This window comes from Pagrus major, chromosome 8 (assembly GCF_040436345.1).
Source record: "Pagrus major chromosome 8, Pma_NU_1.0".
NCBI lineage: Eukaryota > Metazoa > Chordata > Actinopteri > Spariformes > Sparidae > Pagrus > Pagrus major.
In genome coordinates this window covers 20710964-20736425 of record NC_133222.1, presented here as the reverse complement: position 1 = coordinate 20736425, position 25462 = coordinate 20710964, and the positions used below count along the sequence as shown (strand labels likewise).

Here is a 25462-nt window from a genome sequence, read left to right as displayed (position 1 = left end):
GCATCAGTGACATCGGTGAAGTGAGATGTCTGCACAGAGCCAGAAGGATACTAAAAGACAACACCCACCCCAGCTACAGTCTGTTCACCCTGCTGCCACCTGGCAAAAGATACAGAAGTATCTGCTGCTGTACCACCAGACTACAGAGCAGCTTCATTCTCCAGGTAATTCATCATCTGCACTACATTTTTATAAAATAGACTCAAAGATTGTTTATTTTTTAAAACCCTTATTTTAAATCCTGAGCTAAATTCTAAAAAGAAAGCAGATTGTCTGTTTTCCTTGACAAGCTTTGTGGTCCTTACAACAATTACTGTACACTCCTTGTGTGTGTGTGTGTGTGTGTGTGTGTGTGTGTGTGTGTGTACGCGCGCGTGTGCATGTAAGTGAGTGCGTGTGTGTGTGTGTGTGTCTTCCCTCCCCTTCACCCGGTCCTCTCTCCTCCGGAGCACCGAGGCGCACACAGACGCGACTCCGGCGCGCTGCAACTCCGCGTCCGCGCATCTCTCTCCAGTGCTTCGCGCTTCCACAAACAGACGGCTTGTTGGTTTCACGTTGCGAGGCTTCCTGTTTATTTCTCCACCCTTGTTCCCCTCTTCTCTTCTCTCGGTACCTCTCATGCCGCCGTTACGGCGCTGGATTCGGGGCGACTTGTGATCTACCAGGCGGCAGCTCGATGAATATGGCGTGTATTGGGGACGCGGACCCTTTCACCGCTGCGATACCTGCCACCAAAGTTGAACTCACGGTTTCTTGTCGGTGAGTACGGACTGCTGATGCTTTCCCACACAATCTCCTGCTGTTACAGAGACAAAACATGTGTTTATGTGTGTGAATTGTTTCATAGTGTGATATCTGACACCGTGAGTAACTGTCGCTACTACGATGGATGTAGTGGCGAGTACACGCACCAGAAACTCCGTTTGCGCTGGGATTTTTTTTGGTTTGCTGTAAAATACACTTTACTATCATTGATTTCAGCCTGTAATGCAGGCTTTAACGGTTCAGCCTCCTCTAAGTATCGCAGTGGTGGAGACTGAGTGATAATTCAGGGACTTCATGTGGAGTTGGAGGGACATGCAGCTGAGTCTTGTGCGTCTGCTGGCAGCACTTTGCCTGTGGATGATCACCAGATGGAGGTCAGAGTTGACATGTCTTTACTGGACTGTCACATCTCTAATGCAGCTGCCACATGCACGGCTCTGGGAATTTGTGTTTTATTTATCACAGCCACTTTTGGTGCCTGCAAGGCCAATAATGTAATGTCCCATAAATTCATGTTTTTTGAAGGATCTTGTGCGGAGCTGGCTGAATGAAGCAGCATGTACAGTGTGTTTGGTTCAGATTGTGGCAGTTTTACTACTGAGGCACCATCTTCCACACTTGTTTCTGACTGTAGCAGTAATGTGAGAGGGGCGTACTGTGGATGGAGATAGAAAGTAAGGGGTTTGGAGCGAGGGAGGGAGTCATTTCTGGATGCTGTAGTTTTCATAGTAGTCAGCCCTTATTTATATATTTGATATATGTATTAATTTTTACTAAAGTGGATGTTGGTCACAATATCTCCATCTGTCTGTCTGTCTATATTACAGCTGTGACACTTAGTCGATTAATTGATCAGTCAAATGAATCAACCATGAATCGATGATTGATTAAGTCAGTCTAATCAATCTATACGACAAACTATCTATCTATCTATCTATCTATCTATCTATCTATCTATCTATCTATCTATCTTCTGTGCATGTATAGTCATATACAAATATGTAAGAAATGAAGGAACAAATCAACATTAAGTATCTTTGTCAGCTGTTTATCCACCACACACTTCCAGAACAGCCTCGGGGTAGAGCTGCATCTAACAGTTGTTTTCATAATCAGTTCAGCTGCTGAATAATGTTATAATAATATTGAATATAAATGAGCAAAATTGTTGCTGATAATATTGTGTGTTTTGATGATGGTGGCAGAGAGCTCTGTTGAAGACACTGCTCCTAAATCTTACAGGTGTTCAACAGAGGTGTGAATCTTCACTGGCGTCGCGATTCGATTCAATTGTGATTCAGCTGTCGCGATGCATCTCAGCGTACGGCATCCTCACTGATCTCTAATACTGCACGTGGCTACTTTTTCATCATTTAAATTCCCTCCAATAATCAGACTACAGCAGTCTACAAAATTAAAGCTACATCTTTTCAATATATAAAATTACAAAAACAAAACATTTATCCATCCGCAGTGCCTTACATGTTTATTGTAATCTACAATGATATTGTTTTCACATGGCAGCTTTGAGATAAGGCATTTATTGACTCTGCTGCACACACCTCTCTCAGAGTTGGATGCCAAAGTTGACAGCGCCTCCTCAGATCTTGGCTGATTAGCTGGGTTTGCTGTTCCAGTTGTTGTTTATGGCTATAGACGTTAGCTTCAGGTGAAAGTGGCTGACGTGATTAATAATTGTCGTGAGGCAGAAGTCACGCTCAGCGAAGAGAAATTGTCCTCACCTCTAGTGTTCAGCTGGGTTGAAATCTGGTGACTGAAAGACATAGCATATGATTCTCATCATTTTCATTTGATTAGACCTTGAGAACATTAAACTGCAACACTTTCTGATAGTTGATTTATCGTCAGTGTCGTTTTCAGGCAAAAGTGCCAGATTTAGTTTTGGCAATGTCCCTTTTTTGACTTGACTTTCTATTATAGTAAACCTCTGTTCACCACAAGGTCCGAGTCATAGCTGTGCTGGAACTGAATCGACTGTATCTCATTATCTTAATCAGCAGATAGACTTCACCTATTGTTTTGGACAGAAGAATCAATTTGAATAATCAACTTGCACTTGTGAAATAGTGACCGCAATTTTCACTATTTGAATTTATAACAGTGTTTAAAAGACCAAATATTTTAAGGAAATAATTGACAAATAAATGGATAGGAAAACAATGTATATATTGCCTCCATACATCAAACCAGTCAGTGACCTGACCAGTCTCTCTCTCTCGTGAGATGTTTCTTTCTGGTGAATGCTGCTTTACAGTGAATTGTTCTGTTTTGCTTCTCCCTGTTCGGTCATCATATCAATACAACCCAAGATTCTTGTGTGTATACATTCATAAAATATGTACTAATGATTGCTGTCATTATTGATCATTCTTTTTCTCTCAAGGTGACGTTTTTACATTGCCAAAGATATAAAACAGAGAAAAGTTGCTGCATGTGAACAGCTGGAAGCAGTACGTTTTGGTTTAGGTTCAGCCAGCTGCTGCTGGAGCTGCTGTTTTACATCAGTAATATCAAGATAAAAGCCTGAAAATGGCTCGGTAGAAGAATTCAGCCTGTTAATGACCTTAATGATTTTGACATTTGACCCTGTGAAGATGCTTCTTCCAGTATGAGGAAGCTGCCATCTGGACAAAATAATTCTTCTTTTGAATTGATGGCATCATGCAAGAAAAGCTCTTATGTTATGACTCATGTGTGCTTTCCCACAAAATGCTTTTTTTTATACATGATGCAAAACATAGCTTCAGCCCATGAATAGGAGCATGTAGTTGAATGAATGGATGGATAGTGACGAACAGCAGTAACCTTTCTTTAATGATTGTAGAGGAGTTTTGAGTCATACGACCATGAAGTTATATATTTTTTCTCTGTGTCTTGAGGAGATGTGCATGTAACAGCTCTTAGGCACATACTTAATGCATATTATATGTCAAGAGAGGAATAAGCAAGATGTCGTAATGCAAAGTTGTGGATGTGCAGCCAATCGCCAGGATACGCAGTTTCTATAAACCACTGATAGATTCACATTTGTATGTGTCATCGGCTGATTACCGTATTGACGTCGCATATCACGTTCGCAATACATGTTTATGACCAGACTTTCATATCTGGAGGTGGAGGGGATGGTGGTTGGAGTTGCAAGAAGGCTGTTTCAACATTTGAAAGTGTGAAGCCACTGGATATTATTTTAGGAGACGTCGGGACAATTTCCAGCCGTGTTTGTGGCGACAAGAAATGTATATTTTCGACAGGTTGTCAGGACATCTGCAGCTGTGTTTGTGGAGACAAATCCAGGTTGATTTCACCAAAACCTTGGAACATATCCAGCCATATTTGTGGCAACAGAACAGGTATTTTAGGCCAAAACATTACATTTTCTTAACCATAACCAAGTGGTTTTTGTGCCTAGACCTAACTAGACCATAAGCATAATGTTTTGGTCAGTTGGACAACCCTTTGCAATCTTCCGCATTCATCCTCATCTGGTTCAGCGAGTCTTTAAAGAGCATCTTAAATGTGAACTCCATTTACTTTATACCTCAATAGTCAGTTTATTAGTCATGAGAAGTTCGGCTCTGCCTGGGAAAGCAGTTGCATAAGGGCTTCATTTTTATAGAAAGCCTTCATGACAAACTGGGGAGTTTGAAAGGAATGCGTGTTCACCAGACATTGAGGGTCTTACGAAAGATAAGATTGATTTGCATTATGGGAAACAGATTCTGAATTTTTGGAACCTGACCCAGAACTAAGGACTAAAAGACAGGACATCTCGGTCTCTGCTGCATCAATTTTGAGCTTTTTTTTTGCGTGTCCCCCAACTTTATGGAAGTGCAACATTAAATCAGCACTCTAAAAGTGTAAAATCTTGTTTTTGCTCTACCCCAGCAGTGATGTAGAAGTGTACTCCTGCATGTGTCAGTACACATTAACATCACTGTTTTAAGCCTGTTGTTAAGTCACAGTTTGAAGGATTTGTATCCTAATCAATTATCGCTTGACCTCCTGTTTATATTTTCTTGATTAATAGATTAATTGATTAATTTTGTCTTTAAAACATCTGTAAAAGGCCCATCACGATATCTCACAGCCAAAGGTTACATCCCCAAATCGTATTTTGTCCGACTAACCTGCCCAAACTCAATTTCATTGAATTTACTATGATTCGGAAAAGCAGCAAATTCTCACGTTCTGTAAAGTGGAACTTTGAAATGTTTGACAATTTTGCTTCAAGACTTCAATTATTGATTGATTATCAAAAAAGTTGCTGATTAATTTTCTGCTGATGAACTTATCACTTAATCTACTATTTGTTGTGGCTCTTATCTGCTCAAAATTCAAGTTTCAGTTGTTCTGAATACCAGCGCTGTTACATTTTTTTTCTATAGGATGAAGTGGCCAGTTTTTACCTTTTGATAGACACATCCATTGCTGTATCATTTAATATGATTATTTTTAAGCAGAAGACAACTATTTAGAGCTGAGAGCAGAGTCGACACCCTCGGCAGCCTCACTGACACTAAATTTACCAGCCCTGAGCTCGTGGGTGGTGTGATTTTCCCACTTTGGTGTCTCTGAATGTCGGCAAAGCTGCTGAAGCATTCAGTCTAGATAGATCCCATTCTACAGTGAAAGCCCTCCTTCACTCAATATATCCGAACCCTCCCCGCACTCATCATGCGTGTAGTCAAGCAGAAGAAGTGACAGATTGATTAACTCAAGTCCAATATTGTGCATCGCTGAGGAGTGAATCCCTCAGTCTGCTGCAGCAGCACACAGACGTTTGACTGATGAGCGCCTATCGCTCCTGATCACAAGGCCTTGATGACACACATTCACACACAGATGGAGTTGAGTTTTGTGCGTGGATAGTAAACAGATAGCCAGGCTTGTCTTTAGAGCTGCAGGATCAAACGAGCCCTGCAGCCCGTCGGTCCTCAGAGAATGTTTTGTGCACCAAGACGTTGGTGTGTCAGTCATCTGATCTGAGTGGTCCACAGCGGAGAGATAGCCGTGACCTTTGGACACAAAAGGTAGGAAGTGTAAGCCGTCGAAGAATTGACGTGTTGTGATGTGGCTGTATTGAAGTCGGACGCTGACCTGCTGAGAGGCCGGTCGATGTGTCACAGCCGATGTTGCACTTTCCGCGAGGAAGGTGAAGAAAGTGACAGAGAGACTTGTTGGGAGCAGAGAAGGAATCCTGCGTTCACGTTTGTTATGTTTCAGAACTGTACACAAAGAGCCAACGTCACTGTGATATCAAGCAGGTCTATGAGACACATTTGAAGAAAACAAATTACCTTCTCTGTTTGAATGCTAAAAAAAAGCCTGAAGCAGTGCTGCAACTAATGATTTTTTTTTTTTGTTGGCGATTAATGTATTGCTCCTTTTTTTTTCATTCAATGTCAAAAATGCCAGTCACAACTTCACAAAGGTTTACAGAGCCCAGAAAGCGTTTTGTTTTGTCAGACCAACAGTCCAAAATACAAAAAATATTTAATTTATTCAACGGAGACGCCAAAACAAGCATGTGTTCAGCAATTTTTCTTGAGAAATCACTTCAATTATTTTTATTTATTTATTTTTTTAAAAACAACACACACTGCACCAGTTTCCACCTGAAATGTCAATTTTTTTTCGCAAACAAAACCATTAAGAATTTCTCTTTATTTTCAGTATTAACTCTTCACGTTCAGAATTGCCACCTGTGAGCGTGTGTGTGTTTTTGACCAACAACTCAATGACAACATGATCGATTAATAGTGACACGGTTATTAAAAAATCAACTACTGACCCAGTTTTCAGAAGACAAGTGATACCCTGTTACACAAAAAAAAAACCCAACCAGCCAGATGTGTGCATCAACAACAGCAGTAGCACACTGGTTCATTTTTAATCCAGATTTTTACAGTTTATGTTTTGATTTTACTGTGTGGTGCTTGACTGATGTGTGTCTGTTAGCAGTTATAATCTCCCTTCCCTTTAATACATGATTTAGAAAACTCCAAACAGTAGCTGACCATAAGCCGTGTTGGTGCCATGGATCTAACAAGGGAAATCTGGACACAGCATCAGAGGCAGAGCCCCGTTCATTCCTTTAAAGCGGCTCAGTGGCGCATAAAGCCAGAAAAATTTTAATTCCTGCGTGTTAGTTATTGTACTTTGGGCTGCTGATTTAGGCCTCTTAACAACACTGTCAACAAAAAAAAACTAATAGATTAAAAACTGTCTTATACAGAAGAAAAATGATTCATGTCCTGTCTGAGTGGTAGGTGTAGATAGGTGGCAGTTTGAAGGTCTTGAATATGGAGAAGTGATCTTGCGATTGCTGAATCAAGAGATAAGGTCCATTATAAGACTGCTTGTCAGCTAATCACAGGGCATGATTAAAACTATCTTACAATGTAGAATTAGCCACACATTGTGACTTCAAGCTGGAATATTAATGTAACAGACAACAGTGTAATATACAGGTACAACTGCGTACATTGTTATTTGACCCCATATTCTGGACTACAATGATTAAAGAGTCATGCCCTGTTGTCATGAGGGAGGGTAGATTCAGAGTAGTGTGGCTCTGTGTTGTAATTACATGCAACAATTCCTCCAGGTACAGTTTGTTTATGTAATTTATCACTTTTTCTGTTGATTTATTGTTCACCAGATTTATTTAAATAAAGCTGAAGTACAACTTAAAGTTAAAGTTAAATATCAGACCAAACAGATCCCCTGTCTCTCCTCCACTTCTCCTTCATAGTGTTGCTTCACTTTGCAGCTTTGCTACCTGAACTGTATCAATCAGTTTGACAAACCCTCCACCATTTCAGTGGAGCAGAGCAAAGAGCGTAAAGCCAACAGATCGAGTCGGTCTCATGTGGCGGGTCCAAACCGCAGGAGGCCGAGTCGGGGTCATGCTGAGCCGCTGCATTAATGAGTTTTTTGAAGGACTAATTTGGCCTAATTAAGGCCCCAGCCCGCCACGTAGCTTCACCTGGTTACTCAAGAGAGCCAACAGGGCTCCATCACATTACTAACCACCTCACCTCCTGCCCCCTCTGTTCCTCCGCTTTCATCTTTTGCATAGCCACTTTCCTCCATCTCTGTGATTGCTGTGGACGGATCTGAAGACATTCTGTTGATTAGTAGTGTTTGATGCCTTTATTCTGAGCACAATATGATTTTAATGTGGTTAGTGTGCTTTGAGCTTAAAATAACCCAGGAATCTTAGACCCTCTGAGCGTCACATACATCAGCATCACATACATCAGCATCACATACATCAGCATCACATACAGCATTTAGATTGATGTAATTTGAAAGCTTTTACAGTTAATATACACTATGTAACTATGTAATCTGTATGAGACATGCAGTTTGAAAATATGCATTTACAGTTGCTTTATTTTTCTAGAATGAGAAACGATCTAATTGATCAAGCCACAGAATTAATTCCAGTGGCCAGCCCAGTCGCCAGAATGACAATTAATGTTTCTGCAAACCACTGATGCGTGCACATTTCTACGTGTTTTGTGTACCAAATTGACATTTCTACAATCCGTGTCTTATCATGTTCACATTAAATGTTAATCAGCTGACTTTCATATAAGGAGATGGAGGGGATGGTGGTGGAAGGCTGTGAAGCCAGTGACGACTGTTCAAAAACTGCTTTTCAACATTTATTTGTGTGAAACCTCTGGATATTTTTAAGGAGACCTCGGAACAATTTCCAGTCGTGTTTGTGCCGACAAAGATATATATTTTTAGCGACATCTCGGGACATCTCCTGTGTTTGTGGCAACAAAATCAGGTATTTTTGAGTCAAAACGTGATCTTTGCTGATGCCCATTGATATGGATGAAGCAGTGATAACATGTTTTTTCCTCCTGTGCTACGGAGGAATGTTGTTCCAAACAGTCATTCTTTTACAGAGTTATTCTGTTCTCATATTTACATGGACTGCTGATGGTGTGTCTTTCTCTCAGTGAAGTAGGATTCAGCCCATCCATCCATTTTCTTCTGCTTATTCGGGGCCAGGTTGCGTTGGCAGCAGGCTAAGAAAGGTGGTCCAGCTGTCTATCGCTGCAGCAATGTTTTCCAGCTCCCCCTGGGGCATCCCAAGGCGCTCCCAGGCCAGATGTTGGATAAATAATCCCTCCAGGGTGTTCTGGGTCTACCTCAGGGTTTCCTATCAGTTGGGAGAAGAGGTGGTGGCTGGGGAGTAGGCTTTGTTTAGTTCATTATCGGATGCACATCACTACCACGCATACAGACACACAGAGAACCTGAGAAAATCTTTGAGAGTTAAGAGTGTCTCAGGTGCTTCAAAGGTGGATTGACAGGAACACCTCAGAGTATTCTTCAGACTGAATTGACCTTATTGATCTGGTGTTACCCTCCCAGCAGGATGAGCTTTTGCTGTTCATTACTTCACCGCCTTCACCGAGGGGACCTCTTTATTAGCTGGTTTAGCACACACTGTTACTGCACGCAGTGAGGAAACCTGTGCATCGGCTAAATGTCTAGCTATTGGACTTAAGGGAGGTTACGCAATGGAAGTGACCGCCAACGCTATAAGGCGAGGAGGTTTTTCTTGCTGAGAAGGTTTTGTTGCTACTCATGCTCCCGTGGAGTCTGGAGGCTGGCACAAACACTGCTGGGGTTAATGTTTCCTACCCCACTGGAGCAAGAATGTTGGCTCTCACATCCATCTCATAGCATGTGTTCGATTAGCTGGAGGAAGCTCCGTGGCTGAAAATTGTTGTGGAAAATTTTGATGGTTGTTTCAGGGTTAGGGTTTGATATATGCTCATTCTTCTACAGGAATATGATCAGATGTAGTGATTAAAATAATTGCTGTTAAGCATTAATCATTCACTGGTATTGAATTGTATTGTCCAGTTGTTTTGTCAGAGCTTTATCACTGAAAACAGCTGCCTGCTGCTGCCGGGAACTATGCATGGAGAGCGAGAAGAGTGAAACAAAACATTACAGTTGCTGGCTGTAAAACGAAAGCAATGAGCTGGGAGATGCTAAAACACCTGGTAGAGTGGAGGGGAATAGCAGATTCAGGTGATAATTCACCCAATTTCACGTTATATATATTTATAGTCATTAAAGTCATTGTTAATACAAAAATATTGATCAGTACAGCTTTAAAGGCAATATTTTTTATTTTGACGTTTTAGATTATTCATGAAAAACTACATGTACTTTGCATTATAGGAAGTTTATTTGCTTTACTCTAGAAATTGGCTTTTTGGCTTCAGCTGGTCTTGAATTCGGCATGATATAAAAATCTGGAAGTCAGGTTACTAAAGTATGCCAATGTTGTGGCTGAATGAAGACTTTGAGATGTGGTTGAAAGCCCAGAAAGATGGCAAGTGGAATTCTTTGAACTACTTATATAAGATGCCACGATCCTGTTAATAACTAAATAAATGAATAAAGTTATTTATTTATTTATTAACAGGATCGTCTGCCATCAAGTTGCTCACATGTTCAACATTTTTTGGCATTTTGGCATCTTGTTATCATGAAGTTAAAACATGCTTCTCCCCCTGCATTTTAAGGCTGTATTAAAGAAGTACAGAGCTGCTTGAGAACAAAGAAGAATGATTTTATTCTCAAATACCTGTAATATTTAAAAATAGTAGACAGGCAATTGTTGTGGCGAGATGCTGGAGTGATGGGACGCCCTGAGCTGTTAGGGGTTCGGTGCCTCGATAAAGTCCAGACAAGTTGAAGCTTTTGCACAGTTAAAAACAAACATCCCTGTACAATGAAATTCTTCCTGTGCCTTGTACTCTGAAGGCAGTTTGAAACACAAGGTATAAAAGTGAACAATATAAAAACAAAAAGATATCTGAGATCAGAAGATATTCATTGCTTTGTTGTATTTTAGGAAGCCTTTTGAAGACCTTGGCCGGGGGAGTACAGATGAAAAATAGCCTGTTGGCTAAATCTGGCATTTTTAGTCATTACGCTGTGTTTTATTAATGTGCGCTGTCCCTTCTTAAATAAACTAAGCTGATCACAAGAGATAAACAAAGAAGAGAAAATAATGAGGCATCTTGAAGTAGCAACCAGTCCTGACTGTTCTGCCTGGTCTGTGCTGGATTTGAACCCTGCAGTCCCCACAGACTGAGCTACTGCCGCCCCTTTTAATACGATATGGAAAACCCCCGTGGATGATGTAACCTGTTTGCCAATTAGAGGTGAGGGTGAGTGGGTGTGAGCAAGGGAAATTGTATGCGTGCATATTCGTAATTAGGCCTGTCACAATAATCAATAAATCAATTAATCGTACGATAAATTAAAATGAGCTCGATAATTTTGCCGGCCTCGATAATTTCCATTTGCATGCTTGTTTGTTTTCCTCGTGTCAGTCACCATCCCCATTCACACTGCCGTTTGCATGCGGGGTTCCTGCGCCAATTCTCCGCATCCGCCTTTGTGTGAAAGTTTCAGATGTGGCGAGGGGTGAAATTTCGCTGCGCCTCCGGAGGTATCAGAGGCGCAGTATTGGCGAACTGAGCTGGCGGCGCAGAGCGAGGGTGTGTCGATCTGATGGTGTTGGTGTCTGATAACTGTACAGATCCTTCACTCAACAAAATAAAGATAAATGTCCCACAAAGCAACGTTACAGGACCAAACAACAGTAACGTAGTAACTGGTCGTGTCTTTGGCAACTTATATGAGGAAAAAAATACCGCAGTTATTCGTGGATAAGTGTCTGTCAGCCTGCCGGTCCGACCGACTCTTCGTCACATTTCTGGCCGAAAAACAGCGTCTGTCCCCGGCAAAAAACTTTAACTCACCAAGTGTTTGTCGTGGTGAAAAAAATCACTGCGATGGTCAGTTACTGTTGTCATGGTGACGGTCAGCCCTCCCGACCAAGACTCAGTGAACTTCATGAACCCCGCGAGTGAAATAGTCAGACAGCGTCCAGTTTACTGATGGCGATTATGTAATTATGTAAATTATAGAAAAACGTAACTTTGTCACTTTCCAGGATGTTTGGTGGGTCAGGATCTCAATCACAACACATTATAACAGCATCCATATAATTATAAACAGACAGCTGGTACATGTTTAGATTAACGGGGAAACACCTTGAAAAAAACATACGTCATCATCATGACGTGTACCGTCACGCCTCCACATCACTACAGACAATGGTGCTAACATTGTTGCTGCAATAAGGAATCTTGGCTGGCCATGGCTCAATTGCTTTGGCCACAACCTCCATCTTTATTTATTTTGGATATTTAAAATGTCTTCTTCACATTCCAATATTAAATATTCTTTAGAAATAAAGCTTTATTGATCTTTGAAAGGGTGTACTTGCATTATTTTGCCATTATCATTATATTAGTTGAAAAATGGTCTCAAAGCGACAATATTATCGTTTATCGCAATAATTTCTAGGACAATTTATCGTCCAGCAAAACTTGTTATCGTGACAGGCCTATTCGTAATACACAATTGAAAAACGAGCACACACTCACACTTCTGCTGTAAGGAAATCCCATTTGATCCTTTTTGTGTGGCTGGTTGTGGACCAAATCAATGTTCCCCCTTTTTCAAGAGCACATCTTGTTTCATCTCAATCGCTGCCACAGATGGAAGACCCCCTCCTTCCTCACGTGCAGGTATTTAAAGCTCCAGCTGCCATGTTTAGGTTGCTGTGATGTAACTGGTGGGATTTCAAATGTAATTCTGGTGTCGAGGAGGGACCGCTCTCATAAATGTTTGATGAAAGACGAGGCACTCTGCTCGGGCCGCCCAGACGTTTCCCGGGCTGCCCGCGGTGGAAAGGCCTTTTTAAAGAGTCGCCCGTCTCTATCAGGGCCAGGTGGAAGCCCTAGGGTGCGCATGAATCAGAGGGAGGTTACCATATCCATGTTAGTGTGTGCAGCTTTGCCAGCACTCACACACGTACAGTTATGCCCTGTTCTTCTTCTTTTCTACTGGGTCTTGTTCCCTGCCTCCATTCACACTCCTCTGGGAGTACAGTATTGCTTTTTACTGGACATTTATGCCATTTGGCAGGTGAAGTCAGCCACTTCTCACTCCAACACAATCCCTCAGACTTTTCGGCAGTCATAAACACAACCTCGATATGACTAGGCTGGATTCCACCGCTTATTATCATTTATTCAAGGTCCCAAATCCCGGGAAAGGCCGGTGGGCGTGCCCCGACAGCGAGGCAGCAGAGCGTGGTGTTTTACCATCTGGGCCACACTGGGATCAGCACAACACAAGTGCCTGATCTAGATACATCACTAGCCATCAACAGCTTCAAGACACTCGCTGCTTGTCATACAGGACAGGACGGGCGACAGAACGCTCGCCCCGCAGCTAGCATGATAGCAGGAGCCTCTCTCCCCCCTCCTCCCCTACCTCTCTCCCTCTCTCTGTCAGCAGAGCACAATATGGAGAAAGTCACGCTGCTGCGATTACTGCAGCTTAAAGTGAGGCTCTTCACAAAATCTCCCTATAAGAATCTAAATCACACTCTGTAGGTTTGGAAAGTGGCTATAAAAGTTTGTTGTAGCTCTTATGGCGTGGAGCATGATGGCTAAGGTCAACTTAAGTTTATGTCAGCCATGGATTCAAATGTGACAGCGGAAACAGTGTGATCCAAACACTCGTATGTTCCCCAGAAAAAAATGGTAAATGAGAGCAACATCAGTGGCTTGCAAACTAACTTTAGGGTGCTTACTGCCGACTACAGTAATTGCAGTGTGTGGATGGTGCGCTTGTCAATGAAATATATTGGGCATTGTATTCTGGGCTCTTTTCTACTGTTATAATTTTACAGATACCAGTAATTAGCTGATAATATAGCTTTCCCAATCGCGGGCTGATAAATTATCTACCTACCTTTAACCAAAAGAGACATGTCTGCCCCATAAAAACAACAGGAACAACTTCAAATGTGTGTGCAACTTAACAGATCTTTTTTTCCCCACAAGTAGCCAATATCCATAAATGCATGTGACTTCAAGCACAACCATTACACAACATCCATACAGGATTTGTAGTATTCGGCTGTTAAAGAATGATAATGAACATTTTTTAAACACACTGGTATGGTGTCGGTAATGGGAAGGAAAATTAATTGAGTCATTGAATTGTCTCTAACGTAAAAAGTCCCCTGAATGTATTCCTTTAATATTCCTTAAACTGGTGAAGCACTGTTTTACTGACAAGCTACTTTATAGTAGATTTGACATTCTGAATGTTTGAAATGTCAATTTTAAGATGAGTAAGATTGAAGCAAAGAATCTTATTCCCTATACTGTGTCAGTCTTCTGATTTAAAGTGTCTTTCAGTAGATTATGGTTATAACATCTATGCCTGTATTACCTTTTTATGTGGTGTAAAACACTTTCAGCTGCTCCACAACAGTAGATTTTGGGGGTAATGTGTCCCTGCCGACGGCCAGTGCACTCATATTATCTAGTTTTTCTGGGTTAGCTCCATGAAAGCTTTATGGAGTTTTAATGTAAGATTTGGCAGGAGTACAAGCTGCATGAGTGAGCGAAGGGTTCACTTCAGCCCCTTTGGGTGTTGTCAGGCTCGTCCCTGTCCCCCTGGCCGCCTCCTCCTGAGACCTGGACACTGTAAGCAAATGACACACGGTTAAAAACTACAAAGCCCCACCAGTGACGCAACAGGCCGGGTCCCCCTTCTCTGAGCCTGAGCTGCTCTGCGTCTCTTTCTTCTCGGGTCTCAGGCAGCTGTGTCTTGTCGTCTTTGTGTGCATCTTTAATTCCTTCAGAGCTGTTTAACCGTGGAGCACCTCAGCGGTGCCGAGCATCTGCTCTGTGATGGGACTCATCAGCGCATTTATCCCTTCGCCCTGCAAAGAGCAAAGACTGGAGTGTCATGTAAATTTGATGGCAGCCTCCGCTGTTGTTGCTGGCACCCAGGGAGTGCAAAAAAAGTGAAAAATAGGTCCTCTCGTCTGCCGTTTTTCTGTATTTTTGAAATATAAATGGGCTTCACTCTAAGCACAACTTTATAGTCTGTTTAATGTTGCTGCCTCAGTGACTGGACGACACAGCTTTTGTTAATGAAGTCAGAAGAGGATTACGGTTAAACAACTTGTCGAGGTCAGTGAGGGACCTAATTAGGCGAGGTGTAGTGATGTGATAAGTTTCTGGTTAAACTTTCTTTGTTGAGGAGAGAGAGCTGTGCAATCTGTTTTCATGACAATGTGTCTCTTTGTTTTCTTGTTTTTCAGAAACCTGCTGGATAGAGACACGTTTTCCAAGTCGGATCCAAGTAAGCTCCCCTCCCATCTGACACACACACACACACGCACACAATGAACACACACGCCAGCTCCCAGCAGGCCAAACAAACACACGCAGACACGTGCACATTAAATATCCGCAGACAAACATCCACCACATGCAGGCAGATTTTAACTGTACTAACACAGGCCAGCTTACACTACACATGGACACACACACACACAGACTCTCACACACACACTCACGCTCTGCCTCGCCTGTGTGAATCAGTAGACATTTGCATATGTCAGGGGTCGTATTCGTCACTGTGCTCCGCTCCCAACGTGAGTGAGGGGAACCAGATCATCCTCACACACAAACCAGCCACTTCCCTCCTACAGATTAAAGGACACGCACACGCTCACACACACACACATTCACACATACACACTCCTCACTCCCTTGACAGCAGGGGTTCAATTTGGCAACTGGTCCAGTGGTTTTTAAAGGCCCAGTCTGCTAACCGACAGCAAATTGCCCTGATAGAGAAACGCAGAGTTGGAATGAAGATGTTTTTCTCCTCGTAAAGATGCAAACTGAGTTCTCATTTTCGAGGAGAGGTTTGTGCTAAGCGAACTTTTCAAGCACTAAGGCTGAGGATCAAACCTTGAATCTTTTCTTTTTTGATACAGACTGAAGTGTGTCTGTTGCACAGCAGATCGAAAGCTGATGACCACCTACAATATAAATGTCACACAAGCAGTGAACACTATGATTGTCTTTTGGCCAAATCACAGCAAGAGTCTATGACTGTGTGATCACCTGTTCTGACTCTGGGATCATTCTAGCGATGCTTCTTTGCAGATATCCGATATACCGATATTTCCCAACTCATTTCGCCAGATTCCAGATTGCGATACTGATAAATGCAAAATGAAAAATTTCCACCTGATTAACACTGAGAACATACAGGGTCAATCCCAAAACACCCCTCGGCCCTACCGCTTAGGCCTACCCCTCTGCTTTGCATGTTCATGTCAGTGTTGCCTCCACTTTTTTGATGGTACATGACGCCTGAAATTTAACCCTGAGTCCAGCAGCAAAGTTGCTGTACTCTGTACTGCTCCTCTCATATCACAGAGCACAGGATGCTAATGTTAGCCTATAAAATACTGATAGTGGCCAGGTAATGAAGCAGCACTCTTTTTTAACTTATCTCTCGCTATCAACAACTGCTGGTGACATGTGATGGTCTTGAAGGGTCGTACCATTTCATAGGGACCACTACCCCTTGTAACTCTGCTCTGTGGTGCAGGGGTTCACTCGAAAATGGGTGGAAGGGATACAAATTTGAAATGGGATTGGGCCGAGTCTCTCCTGTAGTGGAATTAACATACTACTACGCCTACTCTTATCATGATGGCAGATGCAGTGCTTCTCAAAATTTTAAAGAAGGCAAACTGAAAAAACGACTTATTTGCAGAAATGTTCCTTTCAGGCTTCTGATGCCAATGATTGATTTCAAAGCCTTTATTGACAGACACTGATGATGTGCTCATATTATCATGCATCCCTAAGTTAGGCTATTCTTTGATCAGTAATTCCAAATAATAATGCTTGTGTTTGGACAAAATGTAGAAAATATAAAGCTTAAAAATAACATTATAGAGAGACAGCTGTATATATTATTGAAAAACGTATTGTTCGGTTATTGTTACCAACACTCGGTTATCTTATCAGCAGGACTGTTGAAAATAAAAGCCAGCCTGACTAAACACTGAGAGCAGGTCTTCTCATACCCACGTACACAGGCACACGTGCACACACAAGCTTGAGGATTGTAAAGTAGTTCCTTGCTGTTTTCATCTGTCGTGCGTGCTTTGTTTTCTCTAACAGACTGTGACAGTCCTGTCTTTTAAAAGCCCTCTAAAAATAAACATGATGGGAGGAAATAGTCATGATTATGATGAAAGGATAAAGTTGAAATATATGTATCTTTTTTTTTTTTTTTTTTACCTTCTGTTCATCCTGGGTTTGGTTCGCACACATTTTTCCTGCATCACCTTGTTTCACTCCCTGAATATTCAGCACTTTGCCACCTGGATGCTGCGCAGCGAACCCAGTGGTGTTTTTAGCATCGGGCAGTGTGTGTGTGAACACATAATTGATGAGCTCCCAGAATCGCAGATTGGACCTTTAAGTGTCAGACGGTGGGAGAGGAGGATGAGCATCCCTGCCCACCCCAACGTTTATGCAAGGAGGCACTTGTGCTGCGTCCATGTCTCTGCTCTGCTGACAGCACTGGCCCCAGTCACACAGCATTAGACCGCCTCAGCAGAGCCACACACACACACACACAGACGCGCACACACAAAAGTGCACACATCCAGGGCCTCAGGCAGGCTCACGCACCATATTCATATTAGCTTATAAAGCTGGACAACAATCCAGTGTTTCTGTTTGGTGCATGTTTGTGTGTGTTTTAGCTGTTGTTGCTGTGCTGCAGGAATATGGGTTTGCTTTGATCACTATGGTTCAGCAGATTGGAAAAGGGCATTTAGCAGACAGGAACATTATCAAAGTACTGTATGCACCTCTGGTATGGCCTACATTCAAAACAGAGATGGCTAGCTACTGTATGTTATTTTTTTTAGCTTGGTCCCTCATTATCAGCCTGATGAATATGATGAGTTGAAAGTGCGCCCGTATGGATGGCGAGGATGCATCGCTATTTACAGGCGTGTGATTGATGTATCGCTCCCCCCCACACACACACTAACGCAGAGACCATGTGTCATCCCATGCCTCATTGCAAGATTAAAGGATGACTGTATATTCAACCAGCTGAGCCCCGGCTCGCTGCACACCATCCACAATGAAACATATACAACATCCAGACTGACAGTCTGCCAAAACACGGCGAGTTTGAGCACTTCTGCCACCACACCAGACGCAGGATAATTAGGGTGTCTGTTCTCTGTGTTTGTGCTCAAAAACAGTGACATTTTCAGTCGTAAAAAACATCAGTTTGCTATAAAATGTTAGTAATAATTTAGTGTTTCTGGGCTCCACGTGAGCTGAACAGGAAATGCCAGTTTGGGGGGAAAAAACAAAATAATCACATCGGCCTGGTGATGATTTCCACTCAGTCACAACTGTTAATGAACCCCTGATTAAGTCAGTCATGTCATTTGATCAGCCGGTGGTAGCTCATACATTAACTCAGGAATAAATTTACAATTAATTAATTCTGTAATTAATGATAATGCATGTCACCTCAGTGGAAGGTGATGCCTTCATAATCAGATGTCACAAGATCAACTCAAGTTCTTCTCTTTTTTAGCTCCTAGAGTGTTTTTTTTTCCCCCTATGGGTGTCTCTGCTGACAGGACCTCCATTTAAGAGTTGTTATGCTACATTTAAATGGGTTCACCTTTTGGCTTCAGCGAGTCTCTGTCCGGTAGATAAAAATGTTAATTTCTTTCTTCATCCGTAAAGCTTGTCAAAGTTCATCTTTTGTAATTGTTTACACAAAAAGCAGGTCTGAACAAGTCACATGTAAACCTCTGTTAGTTATGAACATGTTTTTTTTTTGTAAAGTTAATGTAACCATAAATTATACATGGTAGTTGGTTTACTTAAGTTTAATTACCTTAGTGGCTTTTCAGTGGAAGCAGTCATAACCCATTACAGAGCATGATCGTTCACCAAACAGTTTTTTGATTTTCACTAGGCCTTTTTTTTCACTTATATATAATGATTTTATTCAGTTCAAGAATCCAAAATCATTCACAATACAGTATAGTATAAGGTAATTTATGATATAAGAATAGCTTGTTTTGCTCCGTACGTGGTGACAAAATCTGCCTATTAGCACCACAACATTTTATATCTTGTCAAGATAAAATATAACGCTCAGCTTCATCTTTCAGACTATTTCTTGACCAGACGCAGGTAACTTCCAGTCATCTTTTCATCGCTGTGAGACTTTCAGGCAACTTTTCTTGCATTTTTTCCCCCCTTCCTCCTCACGACCACTTTGAATGAGGAGAAGAATTCTTACACACCGTCAATCATTTAGTAAAAGTACAGGCAAGACTGGATTTTAGGAACAAAATTGTTTCTTTAAAACATTAAATTCACATTTTTGTCAGAGACCATTTACAAAAAGCATTAATCTCTGTTAAAGCTTTGTACCAGATTTAGCAAATTCACTATAAAAGTCACTAACTAACATCTGTAACCACTGAGCTACTGAACCAGCTCACAAACCATGCCGTGAGTCCCCATGGATTGCCAACCAGCCAGGCAGACCATCTTAGTGGTTACTTAGCACTCATCACAAGCTCACAGGCTCATGTCTGTTTTTGTTTTTTTCGTCTTCTTTTTTAGTGCTTTCGTGCGACAAGATAGGACAAGGACAGACAGAGGTTGATGCTGTGGCCTTTTAGAGTTAGTGATCATTGTTGCTCAGGTGGAATGGGTTGGAAACAGGTTGCTCTGCCTTCCTCATGAGTGTGTTTTAAAGATTATCCCCAAAGGAAGGCGCTCGGATAACAGCAGCAAACAGCGACCGTACAAAACAGAGCCGTTCGAGGTGTGTCAGTGATGATAACGGTGTTTTTAAAGAGGGAAAAACAGTGCAACAGTTATTTAATACATGAAGTGCAGAATGCTGTCTTCATTACTAGGTTTGCTTTAAAATGTCTGTGTTGTTTTAACTATAACTGCATACTTTAATACTAGTATTCCTTTATAATTATGGGGAAACATAAGTTAACCTAACTGACTTTGTTTGGTCATTTAGTCATCATTGTCTAGGGTAATTCGATGTTGTGTATGTCAATGTAGTTTACAGTATTTTGAGTGTTAGTGCAGATACATCTTAAACATACTCCATCACTTCTTCAACTCTTCAGTGTAAATGTACCTAATAGCTACACTGTGTATGAGCAGGCTAATGTTAGTTTTGTCAGTTGGTTTAGTCAGCTACGTAACAGTTATGGTTGTAGATATTAAGCCATACATGATCTCTTTATTGAACTATTTTGCAGTGCCACTGTGCAGTTTTTGATTATTTTTTATGCTTTATTTACAAAGATGTGTGAATCTCCTCTTAGGCTGATAAATACTTACTTATGTTTTAACTAAGCTAAAGCTTGCACTGTCGTAATCCAAACGGGCATTTATATACACAACACACAACAAAACCAACACAACCTCATACTAGAATGACTGAATAGGTCGATTGCCAAGGATGCATATCACCTTCCAAAACATCATCACTGTTAACATACCGGCTATAGGCGAAGTGGACCTTCGCCGTACACTTGCAGTTTGGTTAGGTTTAGGAAAACACTGGTTTGGGTTAAAATATGTCACGTTATGTGCGTGATGTAACCTCACTACATTAGGAAGTTAAAATAACTCACCTTTGACTTCAGGGTTCACACTGGACACGAACAGCAGCAACCCATCCCGAACACCTCCCTACGCGGACATTTTGCCCATTATACTACATCTCCTCACTTCCTACTTTGCAACTTAACAATAACTACAGCCCTGAGAGGTCACCGCCAAACAAGAACCGTGAATATGGGTCACGACGAGCTGCACAAAACATAATGATATATTTTTAAACAAGAAGATCCCAAATGGCTGGCATTTGTTTTTAATTTGTAATTTTAAAGGAGTTAACCATAGGTCAACCATGGTAACAAGCAGTTTGTGTCTTACATTGGCATTTCCAAGAAATCCACACTTTTTCATTATATAAACATTTTACCAGTTAAAACACATTTCCAAGTGTCTGGTCCCAGGGGTTTTCAGAGTTGTGAGTCGCTGCCATGTGACAGATATGTGTGAATACAGTAAAGGCTGCTAGAATGCAAATGAAATGTCATTTTAGTGCCAGCTGATTGCCTCGCTGTGTTTTAACTAGTGGGCTGTCATTAAAAAACACTCCAAGACTCCCTCAGACGGAGACGCTGGAATGTCAATCAGGAGGACTTTCCTCCACCCACGCAAACACTCACTAATCCCCTCCCTATCCTCCCCCTGCCTCCCTCCCTCATCTCCCCCTCTCGGAAATATCATCATGCTGCAAGGCAAAGTTCTAGTGACATTTAATTAGGGAGTTTTCCTCTCATGTTGGGGTCCGGGGGAAAGAACACGCTCTCAGCTGACTTCTCAGCGTTGTTTATTCACTGTTAAATACTCTTCAATCAATCTAACCCTGTCTTGTTTCTGTCCCCTCTTCTGTTTCTTACTCAACAGTTTGTGTGCTGTACATCCAAGGAATAGCCAACAGGGAATGGAGAGAGGTGAGTACAGGGGTGTGGTGGTGGTGGGGGGATCATTTATAAACAGTGAATGTTTCCAGGGAGTTTAAATGGCAGCAATGCAGCATTTCAGCATGTCAAATTGATGGAATACAGTGAGTTTTTGGGAGGCAGGCCTGTGAGTCAGCTTACGGTATCTGTTAAATGATAAGACCATGAAAAATAATGCAGTGTTTTTGTCCTTGTCAATGCTACATTTAGCTTGTTTGATCAACGTGATGGTTTGGGTTTATCACATTTAACACTCACTCTTCGTGTTGTGTTTACGTGTTTTGTGCTGAGCAATAATCATCTCGTGCAGGCATTCATTCTCAGATGTAGAAATGTTTAATGACATTGCTGTATCATTCCTGGGGCAGTCTTGTTAAAATGTCTGTGTGACAAAAATAGAGCAGGCCTTGTTCGGACTGCCAGCCCAAATCCAATTTTGGCATATCTAAAAGCAGCCCAATCGGCAGAATTAACGTTGGCAATGTACTTTTCTGCAAACCACGGATATGTTGAAACTTGACATGTCTTCATGTTGCAACTTTACTACGCTGTTCTTATGGTCTGATTAAGTTCAGGCAAAAAAACACTTGGTTTGGGTAAAAAAAAAAGACCTGTGTCGATCGACACAAACACGGCAGGAAATTGTCCCGTCGTGGTCTCCTGAAAAATATTCGGTGGTTTCACACTTACGAATGTTGAAACAAACCCCTGAAATGAAAGTCAGGTCATAAACATTTAATGTGAACGTAATATGACACTTGATAAGTATGACACGTACAAACATGAAAGTATCAGTGGTTTGCAGAAACGTTAACTGCCAACATTTTGTTCTGGTGACTGGGCTGTCCAAATTGTACCCAGATTGATTTTAGCAAGTCTGGACAACAAAAGACCACATTAAATGCGATTTAAATAAATTGCGTCCAAGCCACATTTGAAATACTTCTCAAATTGGACTTCAAAGTGACTTTCATGTCACTTGCAGCACAACACACAGTAACAAAGTCATCCAGAGTGACGGAAAGTGCATCAGAGTGGTTGAGCAGATTCCATGCTGCTGCTAGCAGAGTGGTATGGAGGACATCACGGAGAAGATGTCCATGGACAGACACTGAAAGAAACACTTCTGTGTTGAAAAGTCGCGCCTTGAACATACAGTATGTAGTTAGTGATACCTTTAACGTTACTACTGCAACCCATGCAGATAGAGCAATTATGTTTGGACACAAAAATCCAATTTGATCACTTGCAAATAGGAGTGAAGACAATCCATCTGAGCAAATACAAACCTGATTTGCCTGCAGTCTGAACAAAGCCTCATTATCCTCAGTGATTTGTAAGCACTACACAAATGCAGATCACCGACTGTGGCAACTTTACATTTTGACAAATAATTGTTGCTTGAAAGTTGCAGATTCATTTGGGAATCCTAATGTTCTGACTTGTTAATGATTGGGTCCAAAACATTATTTGAACCAGTAAAACTTCACTTTGCAAATTGCAGCTTGCATGTTGCAAATTTTGTGTCAGGCTCCAGGTATCATTGGGTGAAAATTTGAAAAATCCTTGCAACCTTTCTTTTTGTTTTTTTTTCATGGGTCCATTTTGGATTTGGGACTGGCATGCTTAGTCAGGATCAATCACACAGATTGTGAATAAAGTGACATCAAGTGAACATGACATCAGCCCTTTAAAGCTGCCATGTTCCTTTCTAGAAAACAAAATCATTGGATGAATGAAAGATAGAGAGAAAAGTTTGCTATACTTAAGTTTATTTAAGGATTTATTCTTTATACAGTAGCAATGCTTGGACATCTTGGACTCAGCACTTAGTTTAAAGACTTGACTCACCTTTCACCAGTGTCACTTATCAACTTCAGGTGAACGTTTAAACAGTCAGCATTTTATTTGACATTTAGCATGTATCATGTAACATATTGGTCTGTTAGCGTGCTAACAATGACAAGAGAGTTGAGCCTTTTCATCACATTATTTCTAAGTAATGTAGTCAAACATATTCAGATTTTAAGTGGTTTTTAAACCATTAGAAAAATCTGATGTCAACAACAGTTCATTTTTCAACATTCACAAAGCTAGTGTTTAATACATGCCCACACTACTCTCTCTCTGACCATCTTTTTCTAATTTCTCTTTCCAGTTTGGCAGGACAGAAGTCATAGACAACACCCTCAACCCTGACTTTGTCCGCAAATTCGTCCTGGATTATTTCTTTGAGGAGAGGCAGAATCTGCGCTTTGACCTGTGAGTTAACAATTAACTTATGCGTGTTGGTTTGTGTGTGTGTGCTTTTATGTATCTGTGTGTGCTGTGCAGGCGTGGGTGAGAGTGCTGCTCAGTGTAGAGCAAAGTTAAGGTAAGACTGAAATATTCATGGTCAGCGCGGGGGGAGATGTAAGTCTTCTCCCTCTTAAATAAAAGACAAGTTTTCATGCCACTTTTTCACCAGCATTTCCATTTGAATACATCACATTCATACAATGCTTTGAGACAAAATAAGGCCAAGTGTCTACAATGAATCATGCACTTGGCATTTTGTGATGATTATGATCCATTTTTTAGCGTTGATCTTTTCACCTCGGTATCCACTGAAAAGACAAGGTCGTTCTCACATTTGAGTGTAAATGTGTTCATCAAGCTAACAATTTAAAATCCTGCAAAAGTCAGTTCATTATAAGTGATCAAAATCTTGATCACTTGACCCTCAGACAGTATTGTTACATTTTCTTTTCTTAATAAAATGTTTTCACCATTGTTTTTCTTTACAACGCAGTGCAGAAAAAGGCCCTTGTGAAAGTGACAAATGACCTCCTTTTAACAGCAGATGCAGGAGATTGCTCGGTCTTAATCCTTTTAGACCTAAGTGCGGCTTTTGACACAGTTGATCATACAATTTTAATTGACTGCCTTAAGCACTGGGTGGGTATCTCGGGGTCAGCGCAGAGTTTTTCTCAGAACTTACCGCTCAAATAGAACCTTCTCTGTTAAAACAGCGACCGCAGCGGACAGCGAACACTTACTGGGTTTATTTTGAGGCTCCATGTTCTTGCCCTTCATGTATTTTATTTTGTAGTATCATTTGTAAACGTAATTTGCAATGTGTATTTTTATTGATATCCAGAAGATTGGATGACTTGGCTCTTTTAGAAACTACTGAGAAAATTGGATGTCCTTAACCTCTTTCAACCCTCTAAACGACCTCCTTAATCTCCACCAGTGAACTAATATCTGTGATGCAGCTATTTAATTAGGCTTTTGAATGTCATTTTCTTCCTTAGACTTGCAAGGAATGGCCTTGCACCATATCTGTCTTCACTGTGGACTAAGTGATTTAATAAACTGACACTTTGTCCTGTGTTGTTGTTAGTTGTGACTCTGAGGAAAACGGATGCGATCCACAGCAATAATAATACCACAATGGGGGGGACAAAAGATGACAATGGTGAGACAAAGTAAACTTTGTTTTACTGCCGTAGCGTATCACCACATTACAGAGCAGCTTCTATTCCTCGTATTTTAATTTTATGACTTATCCGACCTGGAAAAGTCATAATCCAACCCTCTGACAGCTATTAAAGGAGACCATTGTGCTTTTTCATTTTTTCCTTTCCTTCAGTGTTTTATATATGTTCCTGTGCATGTTAAAGATATCAAAGACCACACATACAGAAGCTCCTCTCTCCCAGTGAAAACACTGCTCCTCAAACGCCTCCTCAGTAGTCCCACCTTTTATTCTGTGACTTCATGACATCACACTATATCACCATGTCACACAGTTGCATAATTTTTGCCTAGCAGTTAGTTTGACATGTAAGAATGGTTTTAGCACAGTGCTGGGTCAGGCGTGTGGCAGCTGACCAATCAGAGGAGGCTGGGTATTTGGGAGGGGAGGCAGTAGAGCGACAGGAGCTAACACAGAGCGCGAGGTAATAATGTAAAGTTGTTGCTAAGAACTTTTTAATATGAAGTCAGAGAAGCAATCAGAAAATGTGTGGATTCTGGTTGCTAGGTTGGCAGCAATTCAGCTTATTGGTTTGAAAATAAGTGGGCCGCCCGTGTGATGCGACTGACAAACAGATAGAAAAT

General features: G+C 41.4%; 1 protein-coding gene across 1 annotated transcript in view; it reads left to right on the top strand.

Moving 5' to 3' along the window:
* Positions 1-676: 676 nt before the first annotated feature.
* The window catches only part of LOC141001115 (copine-8-like), a 65106-nt gene continuing 40320 nt past the window's right edge, over positions 677-25462 (top strand). The window contains exons 1-4 of the mRNA XM_073472083.1: positions 677-759; positions 15035-15075; positions 21303-21349; positions 23517-23620. Coding sequence (XP_073328184.1) covers positions 677-759; positions 15035-15075; positions 21303-21349; positions 23517-23620 — 275 coding nt within the window. The remainder of the gene's footprint in view (positions 760-15034; positions 15076-21302; positions 21350-23516; positions 23621-25462) is intronic.